Source organism: Leucoraja erinacea, chromosome 10 (genome assembly GCF_028641065.1).
Source record: "Leucoraja erinacea ecotype New England chromosome 10, Leri_hhj_1, whole genome shotgun sequence".
Taxonomy (NCBI): Eukaryota; Metazoa; Chordata; class Chondrichthyes; order Rajiformes; family Rajidae; genus Leucoraja; species Leucoraja erinaceus.
The window spans coordinates 24,387,606-24,401,714 of record NC_073386.1 but is presented as its reverse complement, the minus strand read 5'-3'; the positions used below and the strand labels follow the sequence as shown (position 1 = coordinate 24,401,714).

Sequence of the window (14,109 nt, the reverse complement as noted above, 5' to 3'; positions counted from 1 at the left end):
TCATCTCACTGCAGTTGCATCCAAGGTAACCCATTTTTAGAACATCAAGTCGATTTGGAAGTAGTGCTTTCAATTACTCAAGAAATTATATTCAACTTATCCTGTTTTATCACAAATTAAATGCCCCTTCCCATACTCTCATTCTGCTCCCAGACATAATGACTGCAGCTAATGCCAGTGCCTAATTGTAAGTAGGTATACATACATCTTACAAATGTAGTGAACAGTTCAGAGTCATTTGTAACCCACAATAAACTTGACCCCCCATTCATATTACCTCCAATAATCTATTGTTTAGCCCCAGAAAAGTCCCAATATTTAGCACGTTTGAAATGAATTGGACTTCATTAGTTTATTATTTATTAAAAGACAAGATTGCCATACAACGATTTATATAAATTTCCAATTAAAGTTACAAGTCACAATTAGAATACAAAGACTGGTCCAATTTTGGTAACATCTGATGTTATTTACAAGGCATAGATTTATCCTGTACAATGGAGAATCATTCAGTTCAATAGATGACAAGGGACTCATGGACATTGCTATTGATGCGAGGACTCTGCATATTCAAGTTGGAGTCTTGCCCTACCTCACGTTTGTATTTGTGCTAAAGGAGGAAAACAAAGTTTACACTGTTCAATACAAATTATCTTTCAGGGAAGTGCTATGTATAAAAAGATTCCGTGACCAGGAGACTATTTGCGATTTTTAAAGTGCTGATGTGAACAAAAAGGTTTTGACATGTCAGTAACTTAAAGGATAACATCTTGCCCTTGGACTGGAGGTTAGACACACAACTCCAGTAGTCCATGAATGCAGCATAAAGGAAACTAACAATCCTCTCCCTTGCCCCACTAAATCTAAACATGGCATCCCGTTTTAATCGTATACACTTGACAAATTCCAGATGTGCAAAATAAATCATTTCTGCACACAAATACTTCATTTCTAGTTCAAGAGATCAGAAACTAAAACTATGGAAACACGAGTACTTTTCCTTCATGCAAAAAAAAAAAAAAGACTGACATATTGCCCATTAGAGTCAATGGGCAATATGTTGCCTCTGACATGTCCCTGCGCATTAATTTCAAACGCATGCTTAGGGGATGATGACAAGAATTTTCTTGGTGCCAATATGAAGTAGCCTAAGTTAAGTGTGCCTGAAGACATTCAACTCCATGTACCATCAAACAATCATGTGCTAGCTTTCACAAATCTGAAGTTTCATTACACTCCTCAGCCAACTTAAAAATGTAGAAGCTTGCAATATGTTAGTTATCATACACGAGATTTTCCATCAATCTTGCAGTACAGATACATTGACACCGCCATTGCAGCAATCTGAAATGAGAAATAGTTTAGGATACATGGCAAATGAGTGAAAACAGCAGATTTAATAACCCTCTAAAGTGAACAAGACAACAGCTATAGGGAAAGGTTGAGCAGGCTAAGAGTCTATTCTTAGAGTACAGGACGATGAGAGGAATACAAAATCATGAGGAATAAAAGGGAAAGATGCACAAAGTCTCTTGCCCAGGGCAAGGGAAAATGGAGAACCAGAGGACATTAGTTTAAGGTGAAGGTGAAAAGATTTGATAGGAACCCGAGGGGTAACTTTTTCCACACAAAGGGGGGTGTGTATATATGGAACAAGCTGCTGGAGGTGGTAGTTGAGGCAGGCGCTATCACAATGTTTAAGAAACACAGGTACATGGATAGGACAGGTTTAGAGGGATATGGGCAAAATATAGGTAGGTGGGACATGTTGGTCAGTGTGAGCAAACTGGGCAGAGGAGCCCGTTTCCATGCTGTGTGACTTTAACGCCAAAGATGAACATTTAGAACAAAGCAAAGAGGCCCAAAAAAAAAGTTTGCTGTTGCAACCATTTAGACAAAAGTCACAACTTGGGCCAAACCTATATATTTGGATTATTGGAGATTATACAAAATATTCTGTTAGGCAATAGAGACCATTAAATATTTTGAATTGCTGGCATCTCAACATCCAGCTAAATTCTGAGAAATAGCCACTTTTCTTAAATATCATACCATAAGTTTAATAATGTCTAAATTGCTTGCTTTGGCAAGACCAAGGTATTGAATCAGTTTAGAACAATGAACTCACCTCTAGTACACAAATCCCTGCTGCAATCCCACCTACAATGTTCGCATTTTCCTTTAGAATGTCAAAGAGTTGCTGAAAACATCCCTGCAATAAATAAGGGTGATATTATAGTTGAAACAGGGCAAGGCAGAAAAGGTCAGGAATTAAATTAAAAAAAAAAAGCCATCCTACCTGTATTTGGCTTTGTATTGCTGCTGTCTCAGTACAAATAGTCACATTGCAACAGAAAGGTGGGTAGGTTTTGTCGTTGTTATTGAAGTAATAGGAATCAGAAAAATCTGTGTAGTTGGTAAAGCCACAACACTTCAGCTGCAAAAGTTGGAGGAAAAAATGTTACATCAAATGCTGGAGGTACACCGTTCACACTAAATACCAGTACACCAGTGAGCAAGATATTCATCAGGGATACAAATGAAGCAAGTTCAAAAACAGGCAAATTTCCCTATTCAGTTGGATTTTGGCCAAGTTTATTCAAATTCTTTGAAGTTTTGGGAACAGTTTGCATCAAGCCTCAGATGTCTCTTTCTCACTTCATACAAAAAAAAGCTTCAAACTCTTCAACCTCACTGCCCGAGCACATGCATTCCTTATGACTAGGCTCCCCCTCCATTCCCAAGGACTAGAGATCATTTACCATCTACCCAAGTCCCAAATATCCAGTCATTGCCAGGTCCCACAGCCTCAACTTTAGCATTTATTTAATGTTATATTACAACATCTTTCTACACCATTTAGTGGAGTTGATTTCTTCAGAAGGAGGAAATATAGATAAGAATTTGGTTTTGCATTATGTTCTGGAATATAGAAATTTCAGTATATTCAGGTAATATTATAATTATGCCTTGGTTCCACCATTGGTTGAAATACCAACATTTAAGACCGAATTAATGGAATACAAGGTGCCATAGCAACTGAAGTATTTCCTGTGTTATTGAAGTACAAATCCATAACAGTAAATTGACTCAAATACACTGGAGACTTGCCCAAATAAACCATTTTCAGGAGCACTGAAATACACCAAGGCAATTGTTCTACTACTATTGACATTGTAGCTGATTCTATAGCATTAGCCTTGATATTAACAGAGCATTTGTCCCCAGTTTAGTCATTTATGTGGAAAAATAATTACTTCACTCATTGTAGTATTCCAGATGCCGGTTGCATCTTTTTGTCTTCCATAATCATTCCTCAATATTGGAGTAACCCAGGCACGGAGAAGACTTTCGGCCTACACCAAGAAAAAGAAAACTGTAGGATTAAAATGCAGCTCCCATTCAGAAGTAAATGGAATATCTAGTTCTACACAAAGTACAGCAAAAAGCAAGACTTGGTGCTCACCATAACAAAAATAAAGTTTTACAGCCAGACTTCAAATTCAGGTTGAGACTGATAAGTGAGAGGTAGTTTTTTCTTTCAAAAGGAAGCCACCATAACTAAAGCGTCAGCTAATCTCCTGACATTCAAGCATGTTGTGCACCAAAAAATCCAGGACTCAAATTGAGTAGCCATATACAAATGACAAGAACAAAATCGAAGATAGACACAAAATACTGGATGAACTCAGTGAGTCTGAAACTAGTCTAGAAAGTTCCGACCCAAAACTTTACCTATTCCTTATTCCCCCCCCCCCCCCCCCCCCCCCCCCCCCCAGAGATGCTGCCCGACCTGCTGAGTTACTTCAGCATTTTGTGTCCATCTTCGGTGTAAACCAGCATCTGCCATTCCTTCCTACACAAGAACAAAGTGGATGATGTGTTTGTGGCAAGCCAGCATCCGTCTCAATTTTCTTGAAGCGTCACAAGGCACTTGCCTGGATGTCTGCATGGTCAATATTCAGGCAGGACATGCAACTGATGTCTAACATGATAGGATCAGTGAGCAAACCGAGATTTCAGCATGTACCATCCACAGGATGGGTGGCAGAGCAGCAGCACAGCAGAGGAGTTGCTGCCTTAGTGCCCAAGAGCTGGTTTTAATCCCAACTACAGGTGCTGGCTTTACAGTTTGTACATTCTCCCTGTGATAGTATGGGTTTACTCCAGGTACTCTGGTTTCTTCCCATACACCAAATATGTACAGGTTTGTAGTTTAATTGACTTTAGTAATATTGCAAATTGTTCCTAGTGTTGTGCTTTAATTTGAATATAGCATAATCAACTTGTTACTAATCCAACTTGCTGGTCGCTGGTCGATGTGGAATCGGTGGTCTGATGTTTGTGCTGTATTGCTAAAGTCTAAACAGTTATACTCCTTTATAGCTACTGCCTAAAAGGGAAGTTGAGCATGTACGTTAAATATGGATAATCTGAAACTATCTCTTCAACCCCAGAATATAAATAGGAACAAGGTGGTCATCTTAACCGCCACATCTTCAGGAGTGGTGTGTGGGGGAAGGGTGGGAAGAAAACCCATCTGAAATGGGGATGCAAGTTCTTCTTAGAAAGTGAAGCCAAATGTTACAAAATAGTTCTACTTTCACCACTGTTGAAATGAAAACATTAGATACTTCTAAATATCTAGCTGGAATAATCAGAGGAATAGAGTTTATAACAATGGCATCAATATACCCTCAGCAGCAGAATTCAATACAAAAGCTTTATGTTGCTCTATTTCATAATGAAAAAAACTTGTACTTACAAAACTAGAATACACCAGAGCCACAACAGCAGCAGCAATCTCAGCAATAAAGATGATGAGAACAATGGCGAAGAACTAGGAAGATGAAAACAAATATTACCACCATGATCAGAGAAAAATCATGGATGAACAAAGTTGAAGTTTAAATTAAGGCAAGCAATGCCACGGTCCAAGTGCCCTCCTGTGCAAGTTTGCCAAATCATGCAAGAGTTTGATTTAACTCAAGATTTATGAAGTTTCTTCAGACTTTATGGTGATCATGGAGAGCACAAGATACTATGCCAACATAAACCTAAAACAGGATTTCAGGTCAACCAGCTCATAAAATAACCCACCATATTGTTCAAATAGTGTTGCATTGCTAAGTCAGTAGAGAGGTCTGTCAATTGGTGTAGGATTTGGTCTTTCAGAGCAAGGAGCTGCCTGCAACATTTAAATGGGGTCCAGGACAATGCAGGAGTGACAATTGAAATTTTCTGCAGCCACCTTAAAAGGTTCCATGAGAACAGGGCTGTGCTTCCATTGCACGCTGATGGGCTACAAAACCAGCATAAAACCCTTTGACCTTTTACGCAGAAAAAGTCTTGCAAATGGTGCAAGTCTCTTGAAAATTGAATATTCAGCTATAGTTAAGCGTGTTAGACTGTAGCATGCAGTCACTATGGCAAGTCTTCCACGTCGCATGCAGTCGCAGCTTGAGACCAGGTTCAATGTTTATCAATCCCAATTAAACTCCTGGCATCAATTTGACACAGTATAGCAATCCCCATCCAAGGCCAATGCACCAGATGCTACAAGCAAAGCGCTGAAGCAACTTTACTTTTGAATTTTAGCCATTTTGAGACATGGCTAAATTTTGTTTAAGTGTACATCAAAAACATTTGCTTGGCAATTTCTTGTTTTCATCCCCAGCATCCCACCCAGATCACCAAGCTTGAAAACGTATCCATTATTCCTCTTCAAATCTTTTCCACCTACAACATATACATACCAGTATTAGCAGGCATTTACTTTCTTTCTGTGCTCCACAACATCCTAGAAATCCAAGGAGAACCAAGACAGCTCCAATGGCAATGCAGAAGTAGCCAATGTTGACAAACTGCATGGCTTGAGATGATACGGGGCCAATTACTCTCACAAAGGAAGTTCCATCCACGCTAACCCATATTCCAACTCCCAACAGGGCTCCTCCTGCAAGCTGAAAGGAATGATAAAACAGCAGCTTGAGAAGAGTTTTTTTACCCGTACATAATAAAAAAAAAAACTTGAATTTCATCTGATAAAGAGGTGCTTCAAGAATTACAGGGTTTTTTTAAACTTGAATATTCAAAGTGGTGCAGAGGCAGAGTTGCTACCATACAGCACCAGAGACCCACGTTCAATCCTGACTACAAGTCAATCCTGTCTGTACAGAGTTTGCAGGCTCTTCCCCTGACCACGTGGGTTTCTCCAGGTGCTCTGGTTTCATCCATCACGCCAAAGATGTGCAGGTTTGGAGGTTAAGTGGCTTCAGTAAAAATTGTAAAATTGTCCCTAGTGTGCAGGATAGTGCTCGCGTAAGGCGATCGTTGGTTGGCATGGCCTCAGTGGGCCGAAGGGTCAGTTTCCCCACACTTTGTAAACTAAACACTGCGATGAAGCAAAAATATCAAAACTTCATTTTATTACAACTCAGGATTGATCTTGAATTCAGTCATTTTCACACACATGGTATTCCTTGGGTCAGATGTATAATTAATACTACATTTCTAATGCAATCACTCTTGTAATACAGGAGACACGACCAGATTTAACAATCAGGAGAATTCTTTACTCTAGAATAACTGAACAGGATGTTTACTTCTAGAAATAAAAATGTAGAGGAGACTTAACTAACCAAACAGTAAAACAAGGTGCAAAAGAAACACAATTGCATGCAAAAATAAAAAAAAAAGGTGTTGGAGTAACTCAGGTCAGGCAGCTTCCCTGGAGAACACAGACGGGTGGCATTTCTGGTTGTGACCATTCTTTATGTACAATTGCAAGTTGGATTAGTAACAAGTTGATTATGCTATATTCAAATTAAAGTACAAAGCCCATTTCTACTACAAAAAGGCAAAACAGTAATGTATGGTGGCAAAGAATTAAAAGGCAAGAGACGGATATTGGAATCTGGGGCAGCATAAACTACTGGAGGAAACAGTTCAGATCAGGCAGCATGTGTGAAGGCAGAGGAATGTTTGACATTTTGGGTTGAGACTCTTCAGGATTAGATCTTGAACTGGAAAAAATATTACTTCCTTGAAGAGTACACAGGAACACTGAAATAAATACTGCCGGTTTTAGCAAAGCAAATAGAGTAGCAGTGACAAGGTCAGTACTAGGTGGGGTCAAGGAAAGAGTCTGATAATAGAATCATGGGAAATTGAAAATATTCCAAAATAATTTATTTGGAATCAGCTCAAAAAAGGAGGCATGTAGCAAGTCCACGAGGTGTACTAGACAAAGCAAGAGATTATCAAAGGCTGGTTAACCTGATTATTTGTGACGTAGACCGTCAGATTTGTTCAAGTTTATCCACAAAAGCCAATAAAGCCTCAAGTTTCACAAAATATTAAAAACTTTCTCCAAATGGGCAGTTCACCACTGGAAAGGCATCATAAAAACAGATATTTTGGAATACAAGTGGTTAACCAATTGGGCTCCCCTCAAACTAACTGTAAAACATACAACCTTACACACAACTCTCCCTTCCAAATAACCATGATTTCAAATCGGCCTCTCAAGTCTGTAATTGTATCCGCCTTACTTCCCAACTCGCTCTTCAGAAACAATGTACACATTCCTCCAAATAGGTTTCTGCCATAAAAACTAATACCTCCATCTTTGATCTTGGAGTTTGTCTCAGCATTCTCCACGATTGTCGGCCTGGGTGCACGTTTTGATTTTGGCCAAGATCAAAAACATCAGAAATTATATCTCTTCTAACCAAAGGATCCCACTCTTAACCTCGACATTTCCTACCACTCATGAACTTTGAAAGTGGGTTTCTACTGACTTGCCAATCCAAAATAGTTCCGTTGAATCATTGTCATAACCTTAATCTTTTGCCATCTTCAAAAAGTGATGTCAGCATTGATCCATTTCTCTACCACCCAGCCAAGTCTAAAGCAGGTGATGATCTTTTTGACCATTTGAATGACCAAGATTACCATCTCCAATGTTATACCCCCCCCCCCCCCCCCCCCCAGCTTTGTCTTAAAACTGCATTCTTTCTCTTAGCCATTTGCATGCAAACATTTCTACCATTTTAACATGGTTACCTGGCCACCTTGCACATGTTCTAATGTCCACTCCCTGGAAAACATTCCGATTCAAATCAACATGAATGGACATAGTTTCCTGGCCGGCCCATTGCCATTTTAATTTAATTCTTATTTACTCTATCAAATAGTTTGGCTCACCTTGCTATTCACATTCTGCAACTCCCCACCCCAAGAAGTTATTTTAAAAAAAGTTGGAAATCCCTTTAAACCTGACCGAGATCTCCTAAATTCCTAATTCTATGATCCCATACCAATGGCGACCCAGAGCTTTCTTTATAAAAAAATGTTTTGCAATTTAAAAGCTCACTAGGAATGAATTTCATTAACAGCTCAATGCCAATTTTTGATAAGCCTGTAAAGTGTCATGACGTTTTACATTGAAAATGCTGTCATAAATTGCCGATATTCAAGGCAAGGTGACATTTGCATGCAAAATAGTATCCCAATTACAATAGAAGGCAAAGTCTACAAACCAAGGATTAAAAAAGTCGAGACATTTACAAAAGTGTCCCACATGGGTTATTTTCAATTAATCGTGAGGCCTGGCAGTTGCTACTGAACAAGCATATAATATACTTACAAAGATGAAGAGGTTGAATAAGATCATCATAACCTTCACAAACGTAAAGCACCCCATTTTCACTTGAAAGGAGGAGATCTACATAACAGCAAATAGAGGGTTAAACATTATGAAATTACATTTAATTAAATCCATAATGAAAGTCATATTAGAAGAAAAAGAATGTGACATTTCAGGTCAGAGCCCTTCTTCTAACCCGCAGAGATACTCTATCATTGGTGTTTATTTTCTGGATATATCAGCAACTGCAGTTTATTTCTACACATGAAAGACATCTTATTCAACCAACCATCCATAAAGGCAAGCTCCACTTGTGGATTTTTGTTGCATGCAGTTCAGTATTTAATTCAGATCTGCTTGAGATAATGGCGTCTTATTTATTGAAGATTCCAAAAGGTTCTCTGATGTTATGTATTGTTTACAGTATACAAATATTTTGTTGGCAAGAATATTCAATTAAAAGTACATATTTATGCCTTGCTTAGTACTCTGAACCTTGATTCTTAGTGGAAGGTTGTGAAAATAATTCATAACTCTATCACAGGTGAAAAAAGTATTTAGCCTAAATACCCTCCAATTGTTGTGTTATTTGATTATGGAAAATGGGTACAGAAGCTTCATAAAATGTAGTATTGGCAAGCACGTGTTTCTGTACACAAAGTCAAGGGAAGCTCCCCATTCATGCAGAGATGCACGCTCAACAGTATTTGCTATTTAGGGTATTTCTTCCATTTAAATTACCCTTTAACAATTGTAAAAAGCTTGCAAAAGAAGGAGCAGTGGCCAACCATGTGGCCCTGCTATACCATTCATCAGATCATGGTTGCTCAGCTGTGTAATCTTTCAGCACTATCCCTTCAATCTCAGTGATCTCTAAAGAGGATTAAATGAACTGGTTCCAGCCTCTACAACACTCTGGGGTGAAGAATTCCAAAGGGTGGCTACTCTGAATGAAGCAATTTCAGTATTAAACAGCATGCATCTTATTTTAAAACCATACCAACTCTCCATAACTATATCCACTGACCTTATACTCAAAGGAAACATTTCTTCCCCTCATCAAGCCCCAAAATAATTTTGTACATTTTGGTGCAAATGTTCCCACACAACTGTACTATTCTAGTCATTCTCCTCATGAGATAAGAGTCGCACAGCATGGATGCAGGCCCTTTGGCCCAATTCATCCGTGCCAACCAAGATGCCCCACATAAACTAGTCTCATTTGCCTGGATCTGGGCCTCTAACCTTTCCTATTCATGCACCAGTCCAAGTGACTTAATATGTTATTGTGCCTACCTCAACATCTGGCAGCACGATCCACATCCTGTGCGGAAAAAGTGGCCTTCAGGTTTCTATTATTTCCCCTCAATTTAAACCCATGCCCCCTGGTTCTTGATTGCCCTACCTTGGGGGAAAAAGACTGCACTCACCCTTCCTATACCCCTCGTGATTTTACACACTTCAATCTCCTGTACTCTAAGGAATAAAGCCCTAACTTCGAGTTGGGACAACATTCTTGCAAAAGTTCTCTGTAATCATTTGGCTCATCTTTCTTATGACTAAAACTAAACATAATACACCCAAGTACAGTGAAATTGCAAGTGTCCTGCCTGAGATGTACAAAGTATTGTTAGACACAGATGAGGTACAGGAAGACTGGAGGGTAGTCAGTGAGTCTTTCAAGGAGATCTTGTCTAACTAATTTGACAGACAGCATTACAGCTGGTAGAGTTGCTGCCTCACAGCACTAGACCTGCATTCAATCCTGACATTGGGTGTTGCCCGTGCGGAGTTTACAGGTTCTGCCTGTGACGGCACTGATTTATTATGTGTTTCAGTGTCCCCCCCACATCCCAGACACATACTGGTTTGTAATTTTCCCCTAGAGTTTAGGGAATGGATGCGAAAGCACAATAATGAAGAATTAGTATGAACGGATGATCAGCATGGACTGTGGGCCAAAGGGCCGATTTCCCGGATGCATCTTCCAGTCCAATCTATTTTATTGAGCTTAAGGTGGTAACTACATGTTAACGATGATAACATGGCTATGATCCACATAAATGCAAGTGTAGCATTGACAAAATTCACATGGATATAATGCATTGGATTCAGTAGGATTTCAATCATTAGATTGGATAGGTTTGGCCTCTTCCTTGGAGGAAGATAATTGGATGGGGGACCAATAGGGGCAAATAAAATTATGAGGGTCAGGATAGATTGCTAGAAACTTTTTCTTGGGTAATGTCAGAGGGTGGTTTCGTTTACTATTGTCACATGTACTGAGGTACAGTGAAAAGCTTCATTGGCTGTGTGCTCTCCAATCAAGACAACTATACATGATAGCAGGCGTCCACGGTGCACAGATGCAGGAAATAAAAAAAAAGTAACAGTGGAGAGATTGTAATGTATGATAGCAGATCCACTTCTGGGACCAGCACACAAGGTGCGATCTGGCTTCAGTATTATCTGGTCCATTTTATTTTATGGAACAAGGTAATGGACTGGAAATTTAGTGAACTGGTTAAAATCTGGGACATTGCCTGAGAGGGTGGTGAAGCAGAGAAGCGAATTAAAAATTTAGTTGAGATTTTTAAATGGAATTGCATAGATGGCCATAGGCCTAATACTGGAACAGTGAGATAATATAGTTAGGCATTTGATGAGCAGTATGGCCACACTGGGGACGTCTTGGTGCTGTGACTTACATAATGCCTATTCACTAAGCATCTTGATGAGTCACAGGGGCCGGTTATGCCAATAACCAGGTATTAATTAGTGGAAGGAGGAAGTTCTTGTAGATCTTCAAGGGAGATGCTAAATGCATTTCGTTGTCTCTGTACTGTACACCGACAATGACAATTAAATTGAATCTGATCACTTTGATCTTGGAAACTAATAATTTGCTGGCACCAACCCATCAACACAGATTTCAGCAGAAAGAAAATTTAAAAATCATATTCCAGACAATGCGATCTTGTGGTCAATTCAACGAGATACACTCCATTTAAACAAGGAAGTCAAGTTAATAAAAATACCGCATCCCTGAGAAATCTGATTACAAACTAAAATGCCTTGAAAATTCAACATCAGGTAAACAAGCAGAGAGAGACGAGTTTACTTAGAAGTATGAAAACAAACGTGAACTAGTAACAACCACCACCCACGCAATTGTTATTGTTGTATTACATAAAAACAATTTGTAGGAAAAACGACTTTAATTACTGGAAGGGGCTATCGTGGACAAATTCAATTTGTTGCTTTATTTGGTCCTTAATACAGAAGAGTCACCTCAATTCAACTAAGATTGCTATTTTCTCCTCTGCAAAACAACCAGTACGCTAAACAAAGTATGGCACGTATCTAGCTCACTACAATCAAGCGTGGAGATTCTTCTTCTTACAAGAGATACTTTCTAAATAAGGAGAAACACAAGACAGAAACCACAACCCAAGAAGAATAAAGTTTGGTGGGAAAAGCAAACACAGGCAAGATTAAATATAACAATCCGTGCAGATACATTAATCCGAAGGTTCATGCCAGTTCAATTACACACGCACATTTAAACGACCTTCAATTTAACCCCACCCGATGTGAAACCAGGACGGCTGGAATAAAAACGCATCACAAATAACTCTATTGCACATCCTAAAAGTTAAGCCTTCTGTCTATCACCAACAAGATACGAATTTCAAATGAGAAAATAAAACTTTACAAGTGAAAGACAGAAAAACAAGTTATATTATGTCTTAAAATAACGAATTAAAGTTTTCACTAATTCGAAATTCACATAATTGAAATATACCTTTTAGTTGTTAAAAGTTCTTTAGTATTTTCCTTTAAAAAGACGATGCAGTAATTCCAGCCCCTTTACAGAGGTAAATCAATGCTTTGGCCGAAACTGGTCAGATGCCTCAGTCAATCCAAATGCCTCACCTGTTGGCTGGCGCTACATTTAAAGGAGGGGGTTGAACCGTGATTTAAATTGACATTGCGTTTAACCAATGGCCCTGGGAAATGGGTTGGCGCTGAATGAACCAGGTAAAATGATGTGTGTGCGCGCCCTCTGGTGAACATGCGGGCAGAGTAATATTACCAATAACCTTACCCCCCCCCCCAACAAAACCCTGACGTGGCATCCTTTGTATGAGTCATAGGGAAATGCTTGAATGTAGAAACCATGTTCGTCACAATGACCCTTCTAATTCGTGGAACTCCTCCAAGGTTAAGGCGACGTCTTTGAAGTAGAGGTGCCCAGGGTTACAGCTACATTGGTGACACATTTGAAATGACTTGGGCTAAAATCACAGAATGAAGGGCAGCTCCTAATCCAAACGCCGTTTAGATACATAACCGTCCCAAGTAGCTGTTATGCAGCCGATCAACCGACAAGATTCAGCCTTTTACTCACGTGAGGAGGGTGATAGATCATTATAATCGAAGCTAAATGTCTTACATGGAGCCTGGGGGAGTAGTTGCCTTGCTTCAGATTGTGCTTCCAAGGTCCCAGAATGTCAATAATCTTCATGATGTTTCTATTCAACAACTCAATCACCTTCCAATAAGATGCCTCAATCCTCTCTATTTGTAGTTACCCACAACCCTTTTTTATTAATTGGACATCCTTTCCTGAAAGAAAGATATTAATTGACTATTAACAGCTTCAGCTGGGTGCACAAGCAGACAGGGGATGTGACTGGTGCAATCACAAATTTAATGAGAATTTGCATAGAAAGCGGAGGCCATGATGTTTAGTTTACCCGACCACTCTGAATATTGTAATAGGATAAAGTACTTGACGTTAAGTCTAGCTTAAAACCCTGAGATATTGCCCTCTGTTAAATCAGTTAACATCAGCTACAGAAGGAGACATATAGCCTACCACAGGGTCATTGTATTGCAGAAGACATACAGAGAATGAGGTCATTCCTTTCATTGTTTATGTGCTGGTTGATAAGGATCTACCTGGGTTATTCCCATTCTTCCAGCACTAAATACCTTACCCTGCAGGTCAGAACTGAAAAAAAAATGTTTTAATTGTGATGACTCTGCCTTTACCACTTCTTTAGCAGATTTAACTGCCCGCAGGGTGATACTTTCCCCTTCTTTTCTTATCTTTCATATTTTAAGATTTAGGCTTCCATGAAATGTTTTACTCCTTTGCTAAGGAGAATTGGTGCTCCCATTTACTCCAACAAAGTTCCTTGTAGTTTTCTATGCTTCTGTTAACTCTCCCTTCAGCCATCTATTCTCCCAAAAATGCAGCCCTATTTTTCATCTAAACTTTCTTCCTATTTTTTCAGTCCTAGAAACAAACCAGAAAATTTAATTTGCATTTGTAACATTTGTGTATCTCCTGTAACATGCTCACCATGACTGTATACAGCTTAAGCTATGATCTATGATCTATGAATATATATTCCCAGCATAACCTTATTTCCATAACCTGTGACTTGTTT

At 39.2% G+C, this 14,109-nt stretch overlaps 1 protein-coding gene across 1 annotated transcript; it reads right to left on the bottom strand.

Annotated features, from left to right (window-relative positions):
• Nucleotides 1-337: 337 nt before the first annotated feature.
• On the bottom strand, nucleotides 338-12,612 carry LOC129700906 (tetraspanin-1). The gene is made up of 8 exons (XM_055641711.1): nucleotides 12,456-12,612; nucleotides 8,651-8,728; nucleotides 5,757-5,963; nucleotides 4,766-4,840; nucleotides 3,258-3,356; nucleotides 2,300-2,437; nucleotides 2,129-2,212; nucleotides 338-1,344 (listed from the first exon to the last, which is right to left on the bottom strand). Exons 2-8 carry the CDS (start codon nucleotides 8,705-8,707, stop codon nucleotides 1,282-1,284), a joined length of 723 nt encoding a protein of 240 aa, XP_055497686.1. The 5' UTR covers nucleotides 8,708-8,728; nucleotides 12,456-12,612; the 3' UTR covers nucleotides 338-1,281.
• Nucleotides 12,613-14,109: the final 1,497 nt, after the last annotated feature.